A 14,352-nucleotide genomic window follows, 5' to 3' on the forward strand; every position below is an offset into this window, starting at 1 on the left:
ATGCTCTATAACCTAACTAGTCTATGCCTATGGGGAAGATGACATCTACATAAGTGAATTTTCCACGTAAAACTGAATTCAGCTCCTCTGATTCCCATCAAAATTGTTAGCCACAGATTGTATATATTTCACTGGCTTTTTAAAGTAACTGTTTTGCCTTTATCTTCATCTGAGTCATTAAAAACGAGTTAACGTCCTGTGCTCTAGGAAATGTACCACCCAAAAGGCCAGCAGGACTACTGGCTTGTTCACCACTATGCTATGTGGTCTCTAGGTTTCTATATTTGCTTTGCTTTTGTCTGCTATAGTAATCTCCCTTCTTTTGATGTGTGGCATGGGAAAATGTGGTTTCTTTGGGTTTCAAAGAAGAGTGAAAAAGTTCTTCAAGTAGCTCACTTGAGTAAAGTGTGGGACTTGAACATCCCTTGGTTCTTTAGGTCCTATTTGCTACTTGCTTAGTTTAAGTCCTTTAAAAAAAACCAGATCTGTTTCATGGGATTGGGGCCAAAGCTGAGTCTTGTCCTAGTAGGTAGTAATTTCTACTTGTGAGTTTAATGAGAACTATGTAATAGACGGAAGATTTACTTCCCTGGAAACTGCAGTGGCTATAGTGAAGAGTTAACAGCTCATGGTGTGGGGGAGGTGAGGGCAGGGGCGTGGAAGCAATTTCTAACATACAAGCTCAACCTGGGACCAAATTATTGCATTTGGAAAGGATTTTTTTACAGTAGCTCCTGAAATCATTACTATTTTACAAATAATATAAAATATAAAATAATAAAACCATAGTTGTATTCCTGGAAGAACCAGGAAGGATTCTGGTTCATAACCATTCATTCTGCTATACTGCCTAGCTAACACCTTCAAAGGCTGTCCATTCCTGCTTTCCTTTCGTTATTTCTGGCCCCCACGATTAGCCATTAGCCCAAACATTAAAAGAATAATACAGGATTCATATGGAACCCTAAAAATCAGCCTCATTGTTACAGAACAATAGTTGTGGAAAAATTTGTATGAAAAATCCATAATGAACAGGCAAACTATATACCATTTCACTGTTTACTATCCCATTTAATAATCAACTTTGGAACTTAAACAAAAATCTTTTATTTCACATAGAATTAATATTCCGTAATTTGGGATAAAGCAAATAAAACTTCCTTAAGTCCATTATTTCAGGTGATTGTGATTTCCACAATTAGAGTTATTGGATATTATTTGAATATTTGCCTACATGCTTGTGGGAAGCTTCTGCAGCCTTTTCTTGCTAGGAATTCCAGTTTTTCTGAATTCTTCCCTTTCCTTCAGGTATTCCATTTTGCACTCTTCATAAAAGTCTGGGTCATTATAGCTACAAGAAGGAAATGAAAATTTCCTTTTAAAGTGAATTTCTTTACAAGCATTTAATATAAGCTTATTTGAAGAATACTTAGACATCAGTTGATCAGGCAGAATCTTTAGAAGTAGACATTTTAGTAACTGTCATAAATACATTGTAAACATTAGGTTACCAAGCCTTTAGTTAAAGAAAGAGGATGGGGGAGCCTGAGGGCTCTTTTTTGAAGAGCACTGTCCGAGGAGCCACCTCGGACATTACAGAGCAGACAAGGAAAGAGTGTATTACAGCTAAGCATACGAAGTGCTAAAACAGGTATGGCCCAGGGCACCACAGAAATGGGGAAGATGTTGGGAAAGGGGAGATTTCAACCGAAATGCGTGAATTGCACTTTGAAGAACCAACAGAAACCCATACAGAAGACACATGAACAAAGACATGAGGAAAAACTGACAAGTGAACAGCTAGTAAACTGGTACCACTGTGGCCGGTGATGTGCAGAGGAGAGGCTGGAGGTGAAGCTGGAACGGGCAAGGCCGAATCACCGAGGGGGCGGCAGAGCACCACTACTAGGATGGCTGTAAGATCAGTCTCGTGTCTTAGATGAACCTGATAGTACACGACAGGCTAAAAACATAAGGGGCAGCAAGACTAGAGGCAGAGTGTCCAATAAGCCAGACAAGAAATGAGGAGGGCCTATGCCAGAGGAGGAGCATTTGTGAAGGATGACATGGATCCGGGGGAGACTTAAGAAATGAGATCAACAGGAAATAACCAATTAGAGTTAGGAGACAGAAGATTCTCAATTCTAGAAAACTGTATAATTAATTCACAAAGAGTCATGGTACAGAAGTAGTTAAATGAGGAGAGAAATGAGAGGGTAGTGGTCACAGTCACTTCATGGAATGTCAATAGTAAAGAACAAAGCAGAGCACTTTCTTATTCAAAGCTGGAAAAAAGTACTATTTCTTAGAGTATTTTGAGACTTGGGGTCAAGTAAAATACTTCCTTAAAAATTCTCTATTCACTTTCAGTAATTGCCACATCCCTCTGTTTCCTTCACAGCATATCTCCTACACTGAAGCAGCCTCTCACCCTAGCCAGCCCATCCCCCAGAAGAGACTAGAATTTTCTCACCTTATTTCTGGTAGGTGACAGATAGAAGGATAGTCAGGTGATTAATATTCAGATAACAAGAGCCAACAAATAACAATCAAAAAACAGCTGATATTACGGAATACCGACTATGTGCCAGGCACTGTGGTGATGTGCCTTCACAAAGTCCCTGACGACAGCTTCAGAAGGATTAATAACCCATCCAATGGAGAGGAGCTGGTCCGGGGCCGCACTGCCCGCTCAGCTGCGGGGGGCCCCCGCGCCTGAGCTGCCGCCTCCAGGCCATGCTCCTCTCCACTCTGCTGGGGCACCGCCCCACTTGGACGGTGGGACAATATGCTGAGCTAAGAATGAGGAGTTACTGCAATGGCTGAAACTGAGGTGTGAAGGTTCTTTAATGAACATATAAGAGAATTTAACAAATTCAGTCACATAGAAGTTCAAGAGGTTCACTGACTCCCTAAACACCTCCTGGGTGCCCTGAGGAAGAGAATGGAAGAGTAGTGAGTCACAGAATGCAGTTCGACTCCTCTTCCGTAAAACACGTAGTGCATGTCCTGGCCTGTAAGGAAGGGCTGCTATTAAATCATTTGTATGTATTACTAACTCGAGAGGAAAAAAAATGTGGACTTAGAGCATGCCTCCTCATCTATAAAGGTAGAGATTAATCTCTCAAGTATCCAACGATAGCGTTCTAAAAAAGTCTATAAATTAATATGTACTTTCTGTGTCATCAAAAAAGAAAACAAATTAAGATCCAGATAATCACTACTTTCTTTTTATCTAATTCAGGAAATTTCCAACCATGCTGACACATACGCTTCAGAGGCTGAGGAGCAGAACACAGAAGGGAATAAGGACTTACCAAAACTAAGATCTCCCAGCCCTCAACAATTCTTACTAAGGCATTCCACATTCTGTCAATCATGTGGGTAATAAAATGTGGGGCAATATAACAAAAAGCACCTGTGTTCAAAGAACTCTGCATATCTTTAAGATTCAAGGAACTACAGCAAAGTATCAATGAACATGATATTTAAGAAGTACAGTTGACCCTTGAACAACAGGGGTTTTAATAGCATGGATCCACTTATACATCCACTTAAATATACTGGAAATTTTTTGGAGATTTGCAACAATTTGAAAAAACATTTTCTTTGTTCTAGCTTAACCTATTTTAAGAATACAGTATATAACATACAAAACAGTGTCAACAGATTATGTTAGGCTTCCTGCCAACAATAGACAACTAGTAGTTATGCTTTTGGGGAGTCAAAGGCTATATGGGGAGGGTGCCCCTGACCCTTGCCATTATTCAATGTCAATTGTATTTTAAAAATTACTGTGATGAACTACAAAACTCTAAATTTACTTTGGTGTCTTTCATTGGATTTCCTCAGCTTTCCTAGGAATTACATAAATCCAAAAGAATCACAAAGCTGGAAGAAGTCTTAGAGATAGTCTCATTCAGTACTTTCACATTAAAAGAGATCATTAATAAGCCCATTATAATATACTCTATAGATCAACCTGTTCACGAAAAGGAATGTGTTAAACCATATGAAAAATCATGTATTTCCATTTGCTGACCTCTTATTTTTTAGTGAAATACAATGCTGACCATGTAACTTGAAAAGACCCTTCATAAGTATGTTGTATTGCCTAATCTTCAACAAACTGCAGTTTTAGACTCAGCCAACAATATGACAGATTTAGTAGAAGTACAGAATATATTACATGTAAGGAGTTAAATAACATACTCTTTCCTAGTACATATATTGCACACACAACATAAAGAAGCACAAACACTGAGGCAACTACTTACTAAGCAGTTAAACATTCTTTCAATGCAGAATTTTCTTTCCGGCATTTTACTACCATAAGGATTCCAGAGTCCTTGCAACACTTGGTAAAATCTGAAATAATAAATTTGGAAGAAAAACAAATAACGTCAATATAATTTTGAACAGCCCTAAAATAGTCATTCATTTAACATCTACCACCAGGAGTGTGCTTGGCACACAGCAGATGCTCCACAAAAGATGTACATAAATAAAAGGCACAATAAGATGAGTGTCATTTACTGTGTGGACATGAGATTTGAAAGGGGCAGAGAGGACCTCCGAGAGAAAGAGGCGGCTTTGTGGAGACAGGATGTAGAAAATGAACAGCAGAGAAAAATAATATATTCTGGAAGAAATGAGTAAGGAGAGTAAGACAGGAGCTGCTTTCAGGCAGGGACATCTGGTGTCCAGTCTCTGCCTGGATGGCGTGAAGACACCCCCTTTCTTTAAAATAACCCTGTCACAGGGCCTCAACTGCTGAGAACACAGCTCCTTTCCACTCCAAAGTCAGCTCTTGGATGCCCCAGAAAATTCAAATGGCTTTCTGTCAATTCTCCATTCTGGTAGTTTGCCTTTCAAATTGTATCGACCCCTTGGGTATCTTGCCTTCTCAGGACCACCAGCCCAGAAAAGCCTGATGCCAGAACCCACCCACGTCTGGCCTACCCGCTGTCTGCCCTGAGTCTGCTTTGGGGCAGACCCGCTCCTACCTTATGTCATCCACAAGACAGTGTCCTCTACTCCCCACTTTCTGCAGCTACTCTCAACTATTCTGGTCCTTCTGACCACTGGCTGCTCTAGTTCCAGACTAATACCTCCAATCTGCCATATGCAACCGACCACTTCCATGTCAGATATGAAAACAGGAGCTCATCTCACAAAGAAGCTAAGCTGCAGGTCCAAAACTAATGAATGTTTTCTGAATTTTTAAAAATAATTCCTTTAGTATAAAATTATCAAGACTTCCCTCTTTTTTGAGCTATGTGTTACCCTTCCAGTCACTAATCATAATTATCTTAAAGCAAACAGGTGATTTCAGGAGTCTCCATGAAGACAAATACTTCTAACATGAAACAAAAATCCTGCTAAACCACAAGCAATCTGGAAGTGACTGAGATTCGTTAATTGCGTGAAGAGGTCAGGAGAGGGGCCCTGCTGGGACAACAGCCCTGCAGCCCGGACGCTTGCGTCCACCCGCAGCTGTGCAGCATACTCATGGGCCAGTGGCAGGCTGGGAGCAAAGACAACAGATGCAGGGAATGACTGAAATTGAAATAATTTAATGTGCATGATCCCATTAAATAATGGTGACATGCAGTACTACAAAGATACACAAGATTAACTTCCTTCAGCGCCTTGTTCACTAGGCTCAGCAGTCCCACCATTTGCTCTCAGATTCCTGAACCTAAAGCAGGTGTCATTTTATTCCAGTTACAAATGTTCTTGTTCTCTCTGTGCACATGAGGTGAGGTGGTCACCCGAGTCAAATCAACCCAAGGGAATTTCCTTTGTGCCTTTGACTAAGGCCTTCCTCCCAGTCCAAAAGGCAAAGCAGACATATCATCAGCTCATTATCAGGGGAGATCCTAAGGGGTGGCCACACAGGTATTAACAGGTTATTAACTTTCATTCTGGAATGTTATTAGCATTCCTACATATTAATTTTTCTACCTGCAGCAAGATATTAACATCATCCTTTCTAGAAGCAAGGGCTGTGATACCAAATACAAATTAAGACATGGGCAGTCCTCAAAAGGAGTTATAAGTACACAGAGTTGACCCAGGAGTGTTTAACTCTCACTAAGGGAGTTGCCATGCTCGAAGGTGGTAGGGAACCGTGGGCTAATTCCCCCACACCTCCTTACCTTACTAGACCTACACCAGAGCAGTTCACTCAAATAATGTCTACAAGGAAGATCATCAGCATCATGAATCTGCCTAACGAAACCATGCTAGTTGGATGAACCCGTTCTTTTCTGGAAAACAAACACATGGCTATTATCAAAAGTCCACCTTCTGAACTTAACAAACCCAATACTTTTACACTTGAGAAGTCACAGAATTCTTTGGTACTACATTACTTGATGATCCATTTTCAACAATATGAATAAAACTGTCCTCAGTAGGGGACTGATGGGAGATAGCACTTATGTATTCTGATCGAAATGAAGGCACATGCTCCACATTTTCACACTTGTCCAGATCACTTCAGGAGTAACTGTGACTGGCCTGAACCCTCCAGCTGTAAGGTTTCCGTCCCTTGTTTAGCAACGAGACTTAACGAGCATTCCTTTCACACCAGGTCAGCACACATTTCCATGACCATGAGACACTGCTGGCCAGAGTCCTAAACGAGCACTCGGAGGCGAATCCTAGGTTATTCCTTTCAGGGTTTTGTTACATGTCAAAGAGCTTGTGCACTTATGTATAAATAACTTAAATTACCATTAAAGAACACAAAATAAAATTTCACTCACTTAAATATATCTCAAGGTAATGCAAATAAATATCAATAAACAGGGTGGAGAGATTACTCAGTCAGTCCAAAGTTTAAAAAAAAATGTGCTTAGAGATAGCATTTGAGACTTTCTTCCTTAAAATATTGAAAACATGAGATTCATTCTTCTGTAAACCTTCCTTTCTTTGAAAAGAAACCACTTAATATTATATAATACTTAATACTATATAGACTATTGGTAAAAATACTCTAAAATGTGGATCAAGTACATCTAGGAAAAAAACAGATAAAGCTGTCTCCTAACTTTAGTCTAAGATTATGGAAGAAATCATATTCTAATTAAGTACAAGTAGTCTATATTATTTCCAGTTTATAGGAAAACTTTCTGGGAGCCCTCCCTGTAAAAGTGGTAAGAGAAATAAATGATTTGGAACTAGGTGTTTTTAACTCATTTAATTTATGGAGCTTTTAGATATATTTTAATGTTTAAATAACCCCCAACAATGAGGTTTCTTAATTAAGCCAAGAATAACTATTTATGGAGCAACAGCTGTGATGGAAATAGAAACAGTGGGCACTTGATCTCTTACACTTTTCATTTAGTCAGTTTCAAACAACATATTGTTTTGTAAATGCAGTCATCCAGTTGCACAAAGCATTCAATGAGAAATGACAACTTAAAAACATACCAAATTAAAAGAAATCATCCTTAATGTTTCGTGTTATGACTAGAACCACTCCACTTGTATCTCCACTAATTTATGTATTTTTAAAATCCTATGCTTATTTATCACGACCACCTTTAGCACATATTTCTAACTTTCCAGTATTTTTTTCTTAATCCGTATTTATAAATAAAATTTATAACCTCTTTTTCCCAGCATTACCAATAAAAGAGCAAAGATATATTTGGATATCAATACAATCATAAATTTAACATATAAGCTATGTGTAATATTTCTATGACTATACCATCACCTTAAAGATTTCACCTTCAACTCTGGAACTTCAATTTAATCTAAATGAAAAACACTCAGGAGGTCTTTTTTATTGAAGGGCAGATTTTAAAATCACCTAAAATTAGTAATACATCATCTACTCTACACCTGGAAATCTTAAGCTTAAAACTGTTTCCTTATATAGAACTGGGTAAGAATGAAGAGACCTACTGTAAACAATGCATAGAAGATCTTTTGATAGTTACTGAATAGTAAGAAGCTTTAAAAACATAGGACTAAACATGATAACAATTTGGAGAGGATCCAGGTAGATGCCAATTTTTCTTAAGATTTTCCTTCAGACAAAGATATCTGCAGTTTTAGATTGAAGTAAGTTACAATCTAAAACTAATCTTTTTCAGGAAATGGTATATTTTAAGGGACAACTTCTGTAATGACCAGTGTCATGTCAGGTCCCAGCAGACAATGCCTCCGTGCTGTGCTGCTCTACGCAATCATCTTCCCTTCTGGAAGCTGTGATGTTAAAAATGCCTGCAGACAACGGCCGGTCAGCTCCGTCTGAGCTCACCAGTTCCAAATGAGTGATGAAGGCCTGAACTAAGGCGGAGGTGAGGAAGGCAAGTTTGTCCTCTTCTTTCTAATGACTTCGCAGCTGCAGGAAACCAAAGCCACGAGGCCACAAAGTATGTTATTCTGGATAACTGACAGCATGAGCAGTATTTCACGAAGTTCATGTGAAAAACTTTGTCAACCATTCTGACTTTATGTACATTTATTTGTAAGATTTCGTAACAAAACTGTACATCTCTTTGCAAACTTTGAGTCAATGATCCCAGTAGTGTGACTTAGAAAAAAGTCAATCCCGTCCAATCTACAGACAAACCCAATTACTATAAATAATCCCAGACTGGATGAAAAGCTAATTAGAACAAATTCACTTTAAAAGCTGGAAAAGAATGTTATCAGTGAGTATCTGCCAGCGAACATTCTAACAACATAATCCCATAGACGATTTTTCAAGGGATCAGTAAAATTGTTCCACTGTGAAAACAAAAGATCAGATGACAGCATCTTTTACAAGACACATACTTTGGAACAGTGGCTTCTTCATCTCACTCACACCTTTAAAAATGTTTCAGTTTCCAAAGGTAAATCTAAAATACTGCTGATGGAAAATTACCAAATCATGCTGTCACCTTCATGTTTACAGAGATCTAATTATAAATGTTTATTTTTTTTAAGTTACCAAAGTAGAATGAAAATTTTAAAAATCACTTACATCCCTGTCTTCACCACAGCAACAATAACAGCTGGCATCTGTTGAATTTACTACATACCAGGCACTTCCCAGTGAGTTAATTCAGGTTTCACAGGTATTAACTGATATAATAATTAAAAATTTATTTTTTTCATATATTCTTTCAGTACTTATCCAAAGGCTCACAAAATATCATTCATTCACTCAACAAACATTTTCAAAGTGCATACTATATACCTAGTGCTGTGCTAGGTTCTGGGGTTTCCATGCTAAAAAGACAGAGAAGGCCACTGCCCTATGGCAGCTAACAACAGTTCCTGAGGAAGACAGGCAAAAAGTGCTCACAGCTGAGTCTGGTATCTGGTCTGATAGGGGAAAGGCAGGGAAGGGTAGCACAGAACAGGAATGCTGATCCTATTCAAGAAGAACTTCCCATGAGATGTACTTTGAAGTTACAATCTATTCTGAGCCAGAGCAAGAGAGGAAGAACATTCTGGACAAAGGGAAGAGCACTGGAAAAGGTCTGGGGTGAAATGGCAGGATGTATTACTGAGTAATTCAGAAGAGCGGGAACATTTTGGGTTATTTGGTTGTGCGTGTGTATGTGTGTGCCTTTGTGTGCTTGGTGGATGGGAGGTGGAGGAGGACAGGCGTGTGCCCATTATGACAGGCAGGCAGTGCTAAAATGGCTAGGCTCTGTCCTAAGATCAATGGAAAGAAGGGTTTTAAACAGAGGAATGGCACAATTAGATTTTCTTCTGCAGAGAACTACTAGAGCAGGCAGGGAAGGCAGAAGGGGAAACAATCAGATAACTAGTTAGGAAGTTAGTACACTAATCCAAGCAAGATGTGGCAAGGGACTAAAAAGGTAGAGGCAGAGGAATGGAGAAAAGCCAATGACTCCAACTGAAAGTTGACCGATTCTCATAGTTAGGAGAATAACAGATGGAATCAAGGAGAACTCAGAATTTCTTGCTGGGTACGTGACAGCACAGTTTGAAGACTTTAAAAAGAATACCAGAAAAGGAACAGCATATGATGTTGTTCTGTTTGGGTGGGAGCCCGTGGTTGGGGTTGGGGAGAGACAATGACAAGCTGCAGACATGTGCAGTGAGGGGGCCTCTGAGACACCCAAGCAGAGCTTTCCAGAGGCGGTTAGCGATACAGGGCTGAAGCCAGTCTGAAATTCTGTTTTCATACCACAAACTTACTAAAAATAACAAAAAGAAAAGAGGCCCCAGGCACACCCTGAGGAATACTAATATGGAAGGTTCTAGAGGAGACAGGAGACTGGAATGATACTGAGGACTGGTATCACAGAAGTCAAGGAAACCTAGTGATTGACCTTTGATACATAAGCAGAAGCCTCTGGACCCAATTTTGGTTTTTGAGTTTATGAGTAGTTCCAACCACTGTAAAGATATTTCACAACTTTTATTCTTTCTTTAGAGGCCTTCCAGAAAATGTAAGAAAACTGACATATTTTGTAATACAGTGAAACTCAATTCTACTTCACAGTGATCATTTAGGTTCACTGGGATCTTTGCATAAAGCTAAGATACAATACAGACTCTTAATGATCTTATTGTTTTCCTATATATTGAAATATTTTACTATATAATCCTAGGAATTATTTCATCCTAACTCATCAGTTATTTCCAACTATGCTAAAAATGACTAAAATAATAAGAATAATAGAATCACCTAGAAAGATGATGCAACAGTGAAATAAACCTTCATTAGTACATCAGTGTTCTTACTATATTGCCTAATGTAGTTCACCATCTTGTGAATATATAAAAGCACTCCTTTTTTTGCTTCCCTTGAAAACAACTGAGATTTGAGATTTTTTTTTACTTTTTGACTTTGTTAGTACAATAAGTGCCCCTAAAGATGTCCAGTCCTAATCTCCAGACCCTGTGAATACGCTAGGTTCCATGGCAAAGGGGAATTAAGGTTGCTAATGAGCTAACCTTAAAACAGCGAGGTTTATCCTGGATTATTAGGATGGGCCCAAAATAATTATAAGCGTTCTTAAAAATGGAGGAGGGAAGCAGTAGAAAAGAGTAAGAGATGTGATGGTGTAAGCAAGTTCAAAGAGAGTTATCTTGCCAGCTTTAAAGATGGAAAAAGAGGAACGCCAACCAAAATATTGAGGTGCCTTGCTATGCACTGAATATGTGTGTCCCCACCAAATTCCTATGTTGAAACCCTACTGCCCAATCCCACTCTACCACCACATGATGGTAGTAGGAGGTGGGGCCTTTGAAAGGCCATCAGCATTAGCTATCAAGGTGAGGCGCTCATGAATAGGATGAATACCCTTATAAGAGTCCTGAGAGAGCTTGCTTCCTTTCTCTGCCCTCCACCATAGAATACAAGAAGTCAGCCGTCTGCAACTTGGAAAAGGCCTCTCACTGAAGCCAACCGTGCCGGCACCCTAATCTAGGTCTTCCAGCATCCAGAACTGGGAAACATGAGGTTCTGTTGTTTCTTAGCCATCATTTATGGCATTTTTGTTATAGCAGCTCAAGCTGACTAAGACGGGTCTGTAGAAGCTGAAAAAGGCAGAGGAGAGCCTTTTCCAGGGAGCCTCCAGAAGGAATGAAGCTCTGCCGCCCAGTAAGACCCAGGTCACACTTCTGAACTACACAACTGTAGTATCATAGAGTGGTGGTATTTCAAGCAGCTAAATCTGTATGATCAGTTACAGCAATAAAAGTAATCTAACACTGCCAAGAGCAGAAAAAAGAAAACTGACAAAAAGATGTTTCACAATTACTAGACAGAGGATAAATGCAAAGAAACTGATGGTAGCACTCTAGACTTCAGTGATGATGGTGGAAGTGTATACTCGAACACTATGGATCTTCAGATAGCAATGACCTAAACTCTCTCAAAACCATGAAATAATGAGTAAATAACACATTCAGAAGGACAAAAGGAAATACAGTAATATCCCGTTAGTCATTCAACAGGGACTTCTCATGCAGTTTATGTAACAAGAATGTACTACCTCATCATGCTAAAGGATGTATGACAATATTCTTCTTTTGTGATATTTGTGTGCTGAAACGTACCTCATCCAAGTTCCAAAGACAGGTGTAAAGACAAAGATGACTAGAAGGAAATGGTATTTATGGTATGCTTAAGTCTAAAAATAAAAATGTTTTAAAATGATGGATCAAAAAAGATGGCTGTTCTCTCTTCAACAAAATTGAGAGGCAGCCATCAACATTTAAAAAATATCAATTTGTAAGATGCAAGCACAAAAGGAACCAGGATTAATGGTGAACTAGAACCTATCACAGATGTGTTTGAAATTTGGAACCAGTATTTACAAGATAGATATGTTGCAGGTTCATGATGAACAATTAATTGCATTCAAAACCACTGACACATATAAAACTTTCAAAACAGGGAAACATGAAATACAAATCTGGCCTTGCTATATTTAATTCTTACAAAAATTTCTAAAGTCCCTATCCTTCTGTTCTGTAAATTTTTTAAAACATAATTTTAAATAAGTAAATAAAAGCATCCATCAGATGACTATCTTTTCTGAGAGAGTTTGGGTTAAAGGAGGATGGTCGTACTGCCAAATGCCGTTGAAATACCTACTAAGATGAGGAGTGAGAACTGCTTATCAGTTTTTATGTTAAGATCTTAAGTCCAACTGTCCAGAAATAACTATGATTCACATAATGCCAGGGATGAACAAACAAAAATCCTGGTTCCTTATCACTGATGAATTAAACATAACTGTACTAAAGAGTTGAAAATAAAAGCTATTTCCTCAAGCAAGTGGTCATTAAACAAAAAATATGGTTCCAAACAGCAATATCATATAGTGGCAGACACATGGAGGAACTCAATAATAACAATATATTATGGCTGTGTCTTCATATAGTCAACCTGGGTCTGTAACCCTCTAAGCCTTGTACTGTGCACCATGGTTACCACTACTGAGCATGTGCAGTGCGGCTAGTCTGGACTGCAGTGTGTTGTAGGTATAAAATACAGACTGGAACTTGAAAGCTTAGAATGAAAAAAAGGGAAGTATTTCATTAATTTTTATACTGATTGCATGTTGAAAAGACAGCATTTGATATATTAAATATAGCACTGAAAATAATTTTACCTGTTAAAATTAATTTCACATTTGAAAAATGTGGCCATCAATTTGAAATTATAAATATGGCTCAACATTGTATTTCTATTGTCCAATAAAACTTACTACAATGAAGGAAATGTTCTCTGCATTTTCCTGATTATTGCCACCAGCCATGTGTGACTCCTGAGCCACTTGAAATGTGGCTAATATAACTGAAGACCTGAAGCTCTTATTTAATGAATTTTAATTAAATAGCCACACGTGTCTAGTGGCTACCCATATCCGACAATGTAGCTCTAGACATTTCAGTTCCTTTTACTTCAGGTGATGCAAACAGACAGCTGGAAATGAGTTGCTCATTACTTCATGATTTGAAATTTATGATCATTTTAGGCTCAGTAATCTTCTTTATCTTTCCTTAGGGTATATTTTTCTATCCACTGATCCTTTTTAAGCCTATTAAAATACCTAATCAAAATAAAATATTTAAGGAAATAAAAACTAAGCGTAAATAATCATTCAATAAACTTTACACGCTTAGCTGGTATTCAACTAACAGCTGAATAAATAATAGATAAATCCAATGAATGAGTATTAAATTTATAATTCTGACTTTCTACTAGGTTTGAGTTGACTTAACTCACTCTTATATTTATAAATATGGTGTTTTAAAATAATCTCTCCCATTGTATACACTGTTATCTTATTTGCCTCACATCTACATTTTTGACACTGTTGTTTATCACCATTCCGTACTTGAGTTTAGTTATAGAGTTGCTTTCAGCATTTATCCAAACACTAAGTTCAAAAACCAGTTACAAAATTCTAGCCTTTCATAGAAATTGAAAAGTTTGAAGGGGATACTCAGATTCATTACCTTCATTCATTGGAATCTAAGTATAATGGGAATAAAATGTGATTCCAAGGAGCACTCAGTATGTTGCATTTGGAACAGGGACAATTTCTATCTATGGAAAGCCAAGGCACAATGACTCACTCATGCCGAGCAGCGTCTAAAAGGGTTCTTAACTCATTTCTCCACCCAATTGCCTTACATTGGGTGGCATTTTTTTCCCGGTTTTCCCATAATGTTTTTTTCCAAGTTAGGTGTCAACAGCAACGAGAACACAATGATAATGGCAACTAAAAATATATTTGTTATGTACCAGGCATTATACTGAGTACTTCATGTTCATTGGCTCACATGAAACAAAAACATCAGGTAAGTGGTATCACAATCTTCCTTTGCCAGATGAGGAAACTGAGC

At 38.3% G+C, this 14,352-nt stretch overlaps 1 protein-coding gene across 2 annotated transcripts in view; it reads right to left on the minus strand.

Moving 5' to 3' along the window:
• Positions 1–1,083: 1,083 nt before the first annotated feature.
• The window catches only part of CMC1 (C-X9-C motif containing 1), a 76,142-nt gene continuing 62,873 nt past the window's right edge, over positions 1,084–14,352 (minus strand). For both annotated transcript variants that reach the window (XM_036886149.2, XM_036886153.2), the window contains 2 exons: positions 4,278–4,368; positions 1,084–1,351 (listed from right to left, as the gene is read on the minus strand). In XM_036886149.2, the coding sequence (XP_036742044.1) occupies positions 1,231–1,351; positions 4,278–4,368 (212 nt within the window). In that variant the 3' untranslated portion in view covers positions 1,084–1,230. The remainder of the gene's footprint in view (positions 1,352–4,277; positions 4,369–14,352) is intronic.

This window comes from Manis pentadactyla, chromosome 14 (assembly GCF_030020395.1).
Source record: "Manis pentadactyla isolate mManPen7 chromosome 14, mManPen7.hap1, whole genome shotgun sequence".
NCBI classification, from domain to species: domain Eukaryota; kingdom Metazoa; phylum Chordata; class Mammalia; order Pholidota; family Manidae; genus Manis; species Manis pentadactyla.